The sequence below is a fragment of the Hibiscus syriacus genome, unplaced genomic scaffold (assembly GCF_006381635.1).
Source record: "Hibiscus syriacus cultivar Baekdansim isolate YM2019G1 unplaced genomic scaffold, ASM638163v2 tig00110332_pilon, whole genome shotgun sequence".
Lineage (NCBI taxonomy): Eukaryota > Viridiplantae > Streptophyta > Magnoliopsida > Malvales > Malvaceae > Hibiscus > Hibiscus syriacus.
Window position 1 is genome coordinate 7,767,205 of NW_024062688.1, and position 14,390 is coordinate 7,781,594.

Genomic DNA, 14,390 nt, shown 5'->3' on the forward strand with positions numbered 1-14,390 from the left:
AAGATGGCCCTCCCTTTCCTGCCATTTGACTTTAAGTCCTTTAAAAGTCTTCATTATGTAGCAATTTTAAGCTATATGATAATATAATTGGAACGACAACTGAGAATATTAATTAACAAGAAACACATTAAATATCTTTTCTAGAGGATATCTATGTACAATGATCGAGGAACGTTGGAATTAAAACGTACATTATTGTATGGAACAGCCATTAATCATTAGATTTAAACTTTCAGATTGTACAAACCGATGAATGTCGCTGAATAAGTAAATAATGCACAAACTGTTTACATATTTAAATGTAGTTTTCTTAGGGAGATTCATTATTTACTGAGGTAAAAAATGCTATTTAGAGATAAGACTGAACAGAAATCCCCTGCCCCTTTATGTGCTTCTATTTGTGTCTCAACGGTAATATTTTTTTTACTTGTATTCTTATTTTTTATGGTAACATTGCGTAATCTTCTGAAAAAAAAAAATAGTTTCTTATATTACTTTATCTTCCTCGACGCACTTCTCCGGTTATGCTCGAAAACACTACACACGTTTCTTTAACTTTACATTTAACAGTCTTTAAATTGAAAAGTAAATCTCCACCAAACTGTTACTTTTTGTCTCTGTCACTTCCAATATTAGCAATGCACCTCTCCAAGTCTTGCATGTATTCTCTTCAATACTACTATCTTCACTTCTTCATTGTCTCCCTTCCTTCTCCAGCGTCACACATTCGGCTCACTGAATTGTTCAAATTTGTTGATACTTTCCTCAACCTTGTTAGCTTTATTAGACAACGCCAACCCCATCCAATACCATTTTTTAGAAGCTGACGCCATGGAAATCACATTAAAAAACTTAGCTATCTCTTTAGTCAACTTCTTGCGACTTCTCAAATACATAGCGACCCTCAACTCGTCTTTTCTCCTTACCATTTTTGTCCCCACTAGTTGAGGAAGAACACCGTGACTAACCATCGAAAGTAATCAAGAAGCAATAGTTGAATCTTGTTTAACAAAACGTATATACAAAGGATTTATTTTTCTCTAGCTGTATTTTCAGAAATCATTTGTAGAATTAGTAGCGACTCGCTCAAATAATGCTCTAGCCCATGTCCCCGCACCATCAACACCACTAGTTGTTTCCGAAACAAGTGCAGCAATAGCATAGAGGCCAATCAACAATGCATATGAAGCCTGCGATGATGAAAGCAGATGGTCGAGTGTAAAGATAACATCAAGATCGTCTGTAACAAGCTAAAAAAGAATGTGATATTATATTGAATCAATAAAAATTTCAATTAAAAGATTGATAGGAGTAAAAGAATCAAAAAATGTAGATCGATCAAAAATTAAACTAGTTTTGAATTATAACATCCTTCCAGTATCTTCAACACAACAAAATTCAATATTTTATAATGGTTGGCTTTGCTTAGTGCTTGTAGGGATGATGGAAATGTTGAGTTGGGTCAATTTGTCACGCTGTGCAATACTAGGGAACGTAACATTTAAAAAGGGCCTTATAGTTATTCTGTAGTGTATGTCACATTACATGTCGCTGTGTTATTGGTTCATAGCATAGTGTAGTAGAAACCTCTCCTACGCAATCAATTCCTCAAATCCAACGCCGTCCAAGTTGCAACCGCAACCAGGCACTGTGCCGGAGGGGGAAGAGAAATCCTAATTTCCCTCCACCCCCAACAGTCGATCCTTTTACGAGGTTGAGCCTGATTTCTTAATTCATACCTCATACTCGAAAAGGCAGGATCCAGATCCGCCGGATATTAGCTTTGCCCACGCTCAAATCACAGCTCTCCAAGATGGGTAAACCGGAAGACAGTGAAAAGAAGGTAACTTTAAAACCTCAATTGAAAATTGTAAGGCTGTAATTTTGTTTTGTCACTTCAAAGAAGTTATTTTTTTAACTTTGTTTTCAAATTGCCCTGCTCAGCTGTTTGACTGGTGTTTAACTTTTGTTTTTTTTTTTTTGGAGCTGCAATTTTTCATCATTTGAAATTTTGAAATTTACCCATTACTTAAGTAATCAAAATGACGTTGCCGATAAAAGGAATTTAGTTTTCAACCTGGTTGCACTATAAAACTATGTTTTTAGTTATGTTTTGTTAACGGAAGTAACAGTATTTTGTCTCGAGTATTTTATCTCTGCATTTTCCTTTTATGATTTTTGTCCAGAAGAAGATCAAAGATGTTGAAATAAGTGTCCCTATCGTATATGGTAATGCTGCTTTTTGGCTTGATAAAAAGGCAAGCGAGTGAGTGTTTACTAAGCACTTAAAACTACTGAAATTTCGGTTTGGTTTGTTATTTGCACGTTTCAATATATGTCTGGTTTTGTTTTCCAATGTTTAATTCAGCTATCAATCTCATAAATGGACTGTATATGTTGGGGGGCAACGAATGAGGATCTTAGTGTGGTGGTAAAGCGGGTTGTTTTTCAGTTGCATTCCAGTTTTAATAATCCTACAAGAGTCGTGGACTCCGCTCCATTTGAGTTAACAGAATCAGGGTGGGGTGAATTTGAGATTGCCATTACACTGTTCTTCCATAACGATGTTTGTGAGAAGCCCCTGAACCTGTGAGTTGCTTTTGCTGTTAATCTGGTTTTAGTTTAATTTGTTTATTCCAGAACTAGCAGATGTTTAGTCCTATTAAGGTCGTTGTTCAATTATGGCATTGTTAAAGATGTGTAGGAAAACATACAATTATGTTCCACTAGAAGAACTTCTACTTGTTTTAATTTTGATATTCCCAGTATCTTGTTAAAGATGTGTAGGAGAACATACAATTATGTTCCCAATACCCTTTGTTGACTAATAGTTTCCATCCACGGAGGGGCCTTTTTGTCCTAAACTGAAACTTTGAGGGTCAAAATGCTCAAAAAAAGAATAGGGGCCAAAGTGACTATTTAGTCAAACGTTAGGGGCATTTTTTGTTGTTACGTCTATCTTATTCTTGTGACATTTCTTTCAGTTAGGATGAAAGACTGCACTCTGCCATTAGTGTATCACAGTTGGTATTCAAGTGTAGAAAAATAAAGGAATTTCGTTGTATTAGATATAGTCCATGAGATCCATGCATTACTTTATTTGTTGTTTTCTTTCTTTATCGTTCGGTGTGTTTAAGAACATGCTGGCAACTAAGTGAAACGTTTAAATAGTGAGCAGATATAATGTCCTGATTATGACCAATTAAATGTTGGATTTTCTGACATTTTTCCCCTTCTACCGAAGATATGTAGTGATTGCTGGAAATTCTCACAATGATTATGATTCGGTTTTTAACCGGCAACTGCCTTGTTGAAAATAACTTATCTTCTACAAAGCCTTGAGTATGTTTAATTGTGAAATTGTATCTCCAGATATCACCATTTGAAGTTACACCCAGAAGATGAATCTGGCCCCATGTCAACTAAGAAACCTGTTGTCGTGGAATCCTATGACGAGGTCGTATTCACAGAACCGCCAGAGAGTTTTTTGGTTCGTGTGCAGAATCATCCAGCAGTAACCTTCCCCAGATTACCAGCTGGTTTTACTTTACCACCCCCAGGTTTATTCCTATGCCTTTGAAATATTTTGTTTGTGTCATGCTAATGGTTCACCAGCGTACCTCTAAATTGCTTGCAGCACCAGTTGAAGATGAAAGTAAAAGGAAAAGAGGTGACACTAAGGACCATCCCCTAAGCCAGTGGCTCTTGAATTTCTCAGAAGCTGATGAGCTATTACAACTCGCAGCTGCTCGTCAACAGGTAAGCAAGTATAATTTTTACAAACTGCATCGTTATTTACATTTGGTTTGTCCTCGAACTTGCTTGCCAATTTCTTTCCAAAATGATTGGTCCATCATCATGTATAGATGTCTAGATGTAGACGTTTTAACTGGAATGTGTAGGTACAAGCTCATATTGCTAAGTTCAGGCGACAGATTAGCTTGACCGATGGGGCCCAAAATCAACAGTTCAAACCACTCTGAGCAGTGGATTTACAATAGTCCTGGAAATTTTGGGACTTTCGTTTACGGTTCAAATAGATTTTGTGGCAAAAGCAACTGATGGCATAGTAATGTACTGAGATATGTATCTTCTAAGACTTGCAGAGATTTGTCCCTATTTCTTTTTTCTTTTCTTTTCTTTGGCTTTTAAGCTCTGTACTAATAAAAGAATGTGAAGAAGAAAAAAACTACAGTGTGCACTATTCATGTTCGTTTGCTTGTGTTCATTTATGTTCGTTTGTTTATTATTTTAATGAACATGAATGAATACAAACAAGCTACAATCCTTAATAAACAAATACGAATAATAAATTTCATTCGTTTAATTGTTCGTGTTCGTTCGTTTGTTCATTTAAAGTTAAACAAACTAACATGCTCGTTCGTCATTATCAATATTTATCCTTTTATTTCGAAAACCTTCTTCTATATGTTTGTCATTATCAATCTAGATTTGCAGATACATCCTGATAAAAAGGTTTTGCAAATACACTGTACAACCCAATATTTTTTCTCTCTTAAGATTATTTCTCTTGACAAGTAAATTTCATCTCTCTAAAAAAAACTATTTTTTCAATCCCACTTTAGATAACCTCATAATTCATAATGAAAATTAGAGTAAAACAAAGATTTGTCATCTTTTTATCTTTACCTTATTTCTATTACATACATCCATTTGAGTCTTATTCTCGATGTAGTTGTAGAAGTTCATTTTCGTTTGAACCTCAATAAAAATATTTGTTTTCAGAATTTTTAGCCTTTGATTTTAATCAAATCATTTTCTTTTAACTTTAAAATTGAATGTAATATTAACATATGTGTGAATATAATAAATAAATTAAATTTATTGATTTTAAAATTATAAACATATGTATACATATTGATTAGTTTAAGGTGATTACAATATAGTATTTGTTTAAAATATTTCTTAGTCATTGACAACATACATAATCTACAGACGCAAATACTTGAATTTGAAATTTTTAGAAAAAATAATAATTTTATTTATCACTGAAATCGCTTTGATAATTCAATACGTATATATTTAATTATTATATAAAAACTAATGTCTCTTATTATATTTTTTTTCATATTACATTACATAGATCCAACTAGCCCATTAAACCAAATTACCCAACTGCCATTTACAAAACACAAACCCAATTACAGAAACCCAAATTCTAAACCTTCAAAAATCCAATCTGTTGACCCAAATCTTAAACACCCAAACCTAAATATACTTTCTCAATCCAAATCTGGTACAAATAATCTCATCTGTCCAAACTACCCAATCTGAAACGAGCCCAAAATAAAAAAAAAAATTAAAATATAATGATAAAATTGATATTTAATTTAAATTTTAACGATATTCAATTAGTTTATCCTAATATTCTTAATATAATAATAGTATTACATTAATTACTAGAACCAATGCCATGACTGACGAGGTACCAAAACCCAATAAAACTTATTAATAATTAAAAATATATTTGAAAATGGATATTTTATTATTCCTTTATTACAATATTGCAATACAAAGTAATACAACTTGAAAATAATACAATTTTCAGTATTATCCAAATAAATTATACAATTTTGAATAACTACTCATATCACTGCAATTCCTAAAATTGGACACTCAAAGTCATTGGATTTACAAGATAATAATAATTAAAAAATATAAATAATACATTTAGTACACTTAACTATTATTTTTGTTTCATTTTGATCAGCAAACTAATATTTTGTTCAAAATCATACTATACATTACATTTTGGTTTCATTTTAATCATCATGCGTTAAAAACTAACAAAACTACTAACATGACATTTTTTAATTTTTATAATGAGCATCACCTTTAATTATTTTTTAGGAAGAGTGATCAAAATAAAACATAAACGTAATATTATGTATAAATTTAAAATAAAATATAGTTGATTGACTAGAATACAATAAAAAAGATATTTGAGATAATAAATATATATATAGTTTACCCTAAAAAAATCTTCACCTCCTTCACTGTTAGGTCTTCCAACTCGGGTGACTCGGTTGAGATTTGAGTCTACCCAGAAGTATGGGTACTCAAGCTGTTTGCTTTGTACTTTCAGTAGACGGATTTTTCGGATGCCCCATGAAGCAACGGTCGAGATTCGCCAATAAAACCGAGTTTATTCTTCACGCCGACGTGGCAGTATCTCTGAAGATCATCGGAAGTAGAGAAAGGAGGTGAGTTGGATCGGGAGACGAGTCTGAGAATCTCTTCGAACAAGGACTCGTCGCATGGGATGGTTAATGGTCCTACGTTGCTGAAACCGTACTCTTCTTCGGTTTGAAGGAGTAGTCTTTTGAAGATTGGATGGTTTAGGTAGGTGGCGCGTACGATAAATCTCCTCATACCGGTGCCGACGCAGACAGCCACGTGTCCAGAAGGAACATCAGACGGTGGCGGGTGTCCGTTATTGTTGTTGCTGGCCGTTATGCGGGCTTTCCTTCGCCACTGCTTCAGCATTTGGCGAATTCGGACAATGTGGCGAATTTTCTGGCACTTTCCCATCCCAATAGACATTTTCTCGTTAGAAAACGACGGAGAAAAAATCAACGACTGTCAGTTGGGAAAGAGAATATTTTCCCGAGAAAGTGAAAGGAGTGGGATGGAAGTGGTAGTGACACGAGGAACTTTATATATTCTCAATTGTTGAGTTGAAATTCGGCTTGGAAGTTGTATTTATAACTTAGGGTAAATTATGTATTTAGTCACATAATTATTAGTTCAGTTTCATTTTGGTCATTTAATTATTCTTTTTCAAAAATTATATCTAATATTGCGTTTTGGTCACTTGTTGTCAAAAATTAATGGTGATGTCATGTTACCATTGAAAAAAAATAAAAAATGTCACATCAATAATTCTATTAATTTTTGAATGATAAGTGACTAAAATAAAACTAAAACGTAATATTAGACATTTTAAAAAAATTATTAGTGACCAAAACAAAACTGCTTGAATAGTTGGGTGACTTAAATCTGTAACTTCTATGGTCGTGGATTGACAGAATTGGCCTTTTAAGTTGGAGATAATTACGAGATTATGTCCGTTGTATCGGTTGGTGCCACGGCCATGTGATCTATTATGAGAGTTTATTGAGTTTTAATTAATTCTTCAATTTTATTTTAGTATATATTATATTCAAATTTTCAAGTTCATTTAGCCTCTAGTTTCTTCATGATCCTGAATGTATAAACAACAATAATAATCTTTTAATATATATATATATATATAATAATCAAATTTACAAATATTACAATGAACCAAATTTAAATAATCTTATTTGTTACATGTTTAGAACTAATATAAGAACAAGTATTATTATGCAACCATATTAAGAACGTTAAGAAGCCGGTCCAATGAGTTTTAATGTCCTGGGCGAGATAACAATTTTATGCCCCTATACTTGTATTGTATAATAGACAAAACATAAATAATTTTTTAAAACAAAAATGTAATATAAATTATAGTAAAACAATATCAATATTAATACATACCAAAACCTACAAGGCTACAAATATCACCTAAAACGATGTCTTCGTGCATTTTTTGAAACAAAAACCTCTATTATTTTACGATAGGGGGACCTGGAATATTGTCTAGAGAAAATGGATATGATCTCTTTATGCCAACCACCTACAAGTTGTAACCGAATTTGCATAACATCAAAGGTTTAGAAGAGAAAGAACGATGCATTCCTGAACTCAAAACTTAGCTCAATCCTCTCATGCAGATACTTTTTAAATGTGATAGTTGGCAAATTCAAAGTTCGAATCTTAACATAAGTCCTTCTCTACCGGAAAAGTTTAACGAGGTAGTCAAAGAATAAGAAAATAGATTCCATATGCTAAATACAAATCCCGGGCCGATTCGATATTACACTTCGAGGATGGGTTTATCATAGGATTAGTTCATGCCAACCACCAAATTCACACACTATAGAGAAAGAATAAGCATTCCTAAGTGAACTCGAAACTCAAATGGTTCATGCAGTCATCTTCAAAAACTGGCATCTAATAAATTCAAAGTTCGAATCCAAGCATAAATCCTTCCCCTATTAGATAAGTTTAACCGAGTAATCTAAGAATAAGAGATGCTAAATGCGAATCTCAGGCCTATTTGATTCCACATTCGGATTCATTTGGCATAAAATTCAGAATATAAACATCAAGAATTTCACAACTAACAGCATAGTAGTAAATGGAAAGAATTGTACGTTGATTGGGTAATCTTATGAAAAAGAATGAGAATGATGTGATTTTTAGTTCGTTTTCATTGAAAGCTTGAAGCTGAAACACTAAAAGAATAAGATTTTCTTACGTTATATAGCCATATGTATCAGATGTGTTCAAAGAGTTCTTCACCATTAACAACTCCCCAATGCACACCTTCTAAGTTAAGAACCAAATGAGAAAACTACCCTGGTTGACAATGGAGCAGGAAACTACCGATGAAAGTGAAATACAACCTGGTACTCAAATATGTACAGAATTAATGAAGAAAAATGGTAAATCATTCAATTCCCAATATGCTCAACCAGAGACTTCTTCAACTGGTTTAGGCGAGTAAAACCATGTAACATAGAAATTAAGCCCTAAAAAACTACCCCCCACATGCTGCCCTGGCCCTTCGCCCATGTGGCACATGTGTTAGGCCGACCCTGCAAGTCTGAAAAAGAAATGTCGCAACAAATAAAACAATTTTTTATTGTAATATGAAATATAGATTTAAAATATGTAATTTAATATTTATAATTAAGTTTTCTACTAAGTATTAATTTAATTATCACAACCAAGCATATTTGTTCTGTTAACTAAACTGCTCATCTTTGTTTCCCATTTTTTTAGGTCATGAGTTTTAGACTTACTGTGAGTATTCTCTTCTCTTTTATTGTCAGTGATGGAACATGACGGAGGCCGTTGTCTTCCTAAAATTTTCAAAGTGCCATACATTTTAAATATTTTTTATATTTTTATGATAATATTTTATATTTTAAAAAAAAAATAATTTTATGTCCTTTTAAATTTTATTAGTCCACCCTTCATATAAAATATTTACATAGATGCATACTTGTATTAAAATCTCTTATTTAAAGGATATTTTAGTTTATTTTGTTTTTCTTCCATTGTCTTGTATCAACAGAAGTAGAAAAAATCATTTCTAATCTTAAATTTTAATTTCTTAATTAATTTTATGTAAAAGCATATGTTTTTTTTAAATCATTAACCTAATAATTTCATGGATAAATGGTTCTAACATTGAATTGAAGGAGGTAATTGTGAGTAATGAATTAAGGCCAACACGTACACCGTTTCTGATGCTTTTCAATTTTTATAATTTTTCATCATCAGTGCTCAACTAACAAAAGAAATTGACTAAAAAACCACATTAACTTATTTTACCATTTTAAATTAGCCCTAATATTTCACACTTTGATTAATGGTTAATTAAAGCCACTTATTCCAAACAAAAAATACTTACGTTAAACTTTTTATGGTAGAGAGGTAGAGATTTCGAGTTTGACCAATTATATTTCGAGTTTGACCATTTTTTTAGGTCATGAGTTTTAGACTTACTGTGAGTATTCTCTTCTCTTTTATTGTCAGTGATGGAACATGACGGAGGCCGTTGTCTTCCTAAAATTTTCAAAGTGCCATACATTTTAAATATTTTTTATATTTTTATGATAATATTTTATATTTTAAAAAAAAAATTATAATTTTATGTCCTTTTAAATTTTATTAGTCCACCCTTCATATAAAATATTTACATAGATGCATACTTGTATTAAAATCTCTTATTTAAAGGATATTTTAGTTTATTTTGTTTTTCTTCCATTGTCTTGTATCAACAGAAGTAGAAAAAATCATTTCTAATCTTAAATTTTAATTTCTTAATTAATTTTATGTAAAAGCATATGTTTTTTTTAAATCATTAACCTAATAATTTCATGGATAAATGGTTCTAACATTGAATTGAAGGAGGTAATTGTGAGTAATGAATTAAGGCCAACACGTACACCGTTTCTGATGCTTTTCAATTTTTATAATTTTTCATCATCAGTGCTCAACTAACAAAAGAAATTGACTAAAAAACCACATTAACTTATTTTACCATTTTAAATTAGCCCTAATATTTCACACTTTGATTAATGGTTAATTAAAGCCACTTATTCCAAACAAAAAATACTTACGTTAAACTTTTTATGGTAGAGAGGTAGAGATTTCGAGTTTGACCAATTATATTTTTTTTAAATATTAAAAAAATAAAGATTATATATTCTCCTAAAAATAATGCATTTAAATCAAAACTAATGGATTTGAACTGACGCTAAAATTAAAACTGAAAAAAATGATAAGAAGTAAATATCCAATGGCCGTTTCTCTAAAGTAACCAGCTGGCTGGCATTTAATTAATTTATCTGCTAAAGTTTATTGCTTCTGAAGTGTATCATTATCATTTTCATAATTATAAGCTATGGATTCCCCCCTACCTTTTCTTCCATTAATTGTGCCTCTTTTAAAGTACTTAGTTGGCATTACTTTATAAAGAGAATAGTTCCATACCAACCATTAAAATATTTTAGTCTTCAATATTTGAGGGTCGATCATTAGCTCAAAGCTTCAAAGTAAAACAACTTCGAAACCAGGACCCTGGCCTGGCCTCTTTAGTTGCCAACCAGTAGCATTATTTCTTGTTTGTTTAATGTTTTAAAGAAAGATTATCGCTGTTAATTTATCATAATCAAGTCAAGAGGTGATTATTATTTTTAAAGAATCTGAACTCTAACACATTATCTATATATAAATATTTATTATTAAATAATTAAAAATCTTTTGAATAAATGTTATATTATAATCATCTCATAATAATAAAAAATTATCAAAGCATATAATATTCGATTAAAGATAATGTTTTTTTCCATAATCAAAAGATAAGTATTCATCGAAAGAAATTTAGGAAACATAGTGGGAGTTAAGGATGGGCACAGAACTCAAATCCGACGGGTTTCAACTTGACCCGATTTGATTGGGTTATTTTTTCTAAAATTGGGTTCAGGTCGGATTGGTGAGTTTTTTTAGAGGTTATGTTTGGATTGGGTCGTGTTCGGGTTTAGGTAAAAAATACTCGACCCGACTTTTATCTTATATTTTTAAGGATAATTACAATAATGTCTCTCTATATATTATTTTCTTTCAATTAAATATATATTTTTATTGAATAGAAATAATATATTTTTTAATAAATATATTATTTCGGGTTGAGTTCGGATTTTATCTCAAAAAGTCGAGTCGGTTCTGATCAGGTGGAAGATATATATCTTTTGAGTCGAATCAAATACATTATATATAATTTTTAGATCAGATCAAATTAATTGAAAACCGACCCAAACCCACCCAAACCCGATCCGTGTCCATCGAAGTCCATTAGGAGATCAGGCTCAACTAAAACTCGTGCAGTACAAGAAAAAGAAAAGAGAGGAAGTGGGCATCGACCATTTCAAGCCCAACGAACAAACCAAAACAAGACATAGCAACTCTAGAAGAAAACTCAACAAATGGTCAGTCTATCTTTTTTTTTTTTTTTTTATTGTGAGTGAGCAATTCCAATACTGATACGTGTGGCTAAATAAGGCAATATGCAGAGATTATTTCATCTCCCTTGCCACACTTTTTCCCTTCCCTTTTCTTCACATAACTCTCTCTTCTTCTTCCTTGAAGGATGAAACTTGAGTTAAAAGTTTCGTCTTTTTCTTCTTATCGATCCAAAAATATTATGATAAGATTCGTAACCATGAATGATGAGCTTTAAGAAAAGCTCACTATCTTCTTGGGTTTGAAATGATTTAAGCTCCATATCTTTCTCTAGGTGTTTTCATGTAGGATTTTTATAATATTTCTAAGTGATATCAAACAACTTACCACTTGAACAAACCTCATTAATCCCAAAGAAAATATTGATGCTCCTAAACTTAGTACCGATATTCATGTATAAATATCAATACTAACGATGAGAATTAGATATAAAATCATTGAATGAGCATGACTCGAGATAAGAGTTTAATAGTACTTAAAAATGATTAATAAGCTTTAATAATGAGAAATCAATAATATGTGATAATTAAGCGTAGGAATATTATGATGGGAAATATCATAAAATTTATACATTTGTTTGATATTCGAGAAATAATAAGAATATTTAAATTATATATACAACGATCCTCTATCTTATTTGGTGGGTTATTTGGATTTATTAGTAGTTGTGTCGTGGCATATAATATATATTAGTTGGAGGTATATTGTAATGTTGTCTGACTTAAATTTCATCTGAGATATTCGAATAGAATAAACTATACGACAGGTCAATAGATATATGTTCTTAATGCTAGAATGAATCAGGTCTTATTTAAAGTGTATGTTATAATAGACAAGATGAATGTGTGCTTCCAAGACTATATGATATCAAATTATATTATAAAGCTTACATGTGAAAATTAATTAAAAAGATAATAAAGAAGATATAGTATAATAATTATTTATAGATATCTAAAACATGATTATATTATTCTTATAGATTGAGACTTTCATATTGTTCTTTGCAACAACAACAAAACCCTATTCCCATATGCAATAGGGTAAGGGAGAGGTAGGGTAGTAGGTTGCCCCCAACGTATGGTTGAGAGCAGTTTTCGTGGAAGACCTCTGGCAGTCAACAAATTTTAAAATAAAGATAAAATGCAATGCATGTATAAATTAATAAAGAAATACATAGTTGAACAGTTTTCATATATAGTCTTCATATGCGCGTTTGTACTGGGAAATACTTCCTGCAAATAAATCCCTGCATATAGACAGAAACGTAAGACCCAACCAAACTTAAAAGAGGAAACATGAAGACAATGTTACACAGTAGTCGATGATAGCAAGCTACGAGAAGGTATAAAGTCAAATGGGATAAAACCTAAACTAAGACAACACTACTCCGTTATCATAGTTCTACGCCTTCATAAATTTCAATGATAGAAACGTTTAAAAAATAGAAGTCCTGAAAATAACTACAAATGCATTAAAAGAAGGCAGAGATGAAACACCCTATGTATGTGACCCGCACTACTCGGCTACCCTGGTCTTAAGTCTCCATAATTTCCTATCAAATGTCATGTCCTCGGTAAGGGCTAAATCCTTCAAATCAGATCTCAAGCAGTCTTCCCACTTCCGCCTTGGTCGTCCTCTCCTTCTGGCACCATCGACTGTAATCGACTCAACCCTCCTGACCACATCCGACGATTGTCGCCTAAGGACATGCCCAAATCACCGTAGTCTTCCCTCCCTCAATTTTTCGGATACAAGCACCACCCCAAGGACATCCTAATAGTAGAGTTTGGTGTCATGTCCCACAGAGTCTTACCACATGCCCATTGAAGCATTCCCATTTTTGTGGCCTCCATCCTCCTTACGTGATCCTTCTTGATCGCCCAACATTCTGATCCATATAGCAGCACTGGTCTTATTGTCATTCTATAAAATTTTCCCTTAAGTTTTAGAGGTACCTTTTTGTCACACAAAACTCCAGTAGCAGTCATCCACTTTAGTCATCCCGCCTTTATATGGTGTGTAACGTCATCATCTACACCCCCATCTTTATATATCATAGACTATATGTACTTGAAACAATCCTTTGAGGGGATGACGTGTCCTTCTATGTGTAATTCTACATCTTTATCGTTTTGGTTCCCACTGAAATTTGAACATAAATATTATGTCTTTTTAATATTGATCCTTAAACTTTTTTATTCCAAAACAGTTTTTCAGGTAGCAAGTCCAATTCTACTATTCAACTCATTTTATTCTTTCACTTTCATAAATTTCATGTGACCTAATTTTTTTTAAAAAAAATCAATTCTATAAAGTAGAATTGGGCTGGAATAGTTTTACTATAGGTTTCTTTTAAATGGAAACGTGGCAAAATCATATTGTAGCTTGCAGAAAACGCTCCCCGCCCTTGTATAATCTTTTCCCCTTGTATAATCTTTTCCGCTTCGTCACTCCATCAAATCGTGGAAATGTTCACGTACAGCAGATTTAATATATAGTTAAAAATTGTATTATTAGTTTTATTATTATTTTAAATAATAAAATTGTTAAAAAATAATTAAAAATATTATTATTTCTATTAATTTTAATTATCGTTATAGGTAAACGTGATAAAAATAATAATATTTTTAAATATTTTTTTATCGATTTTATTATTTAAATAATAATAAAATTAATAACGTTATTTTTAAATATATATTAAAACTTCTGCATCGTAAAACTCTCCATAGAATCAATTTCCGTACCCTGAAATC

The 14,390-nt window shown here is 31.7% G+C and overlaps 1 protein-coding gene and 1 pseudogene across 1 annotated transcript; one reads left to right on the top strand and one right to left on the bottom strand.

Annotated features, from left to right (window-relative positions):
- The first annotated feature begins 1,616 nt into the window (after positions 1-1,616).
- Positions 1,617-4,185, top strand: LOC120119153 (annotated as a pseudogene).
- Positions 4,186-5,976: 1,791 nt separating this feature from the next.
- Positions 5,977-6,622, bottom strand: LOC120119953 (indole-3-acetic acid-induced protein ARG7-like). Its single transcript, XM_039139735.1, has one exon. It carries the CDS (start codon positions 6,562-6,564, stop codon positions 6,103-6,105), a length of 462 nt encoding a protein of 153 aa, XP_038995666.1. The 5' UTR covers positions 6,565-6,622; the 3' UTR covers positions 5,977-6,102.
- Positions 6,623-14,390: the final 7,768 nt, after the last annotated feature.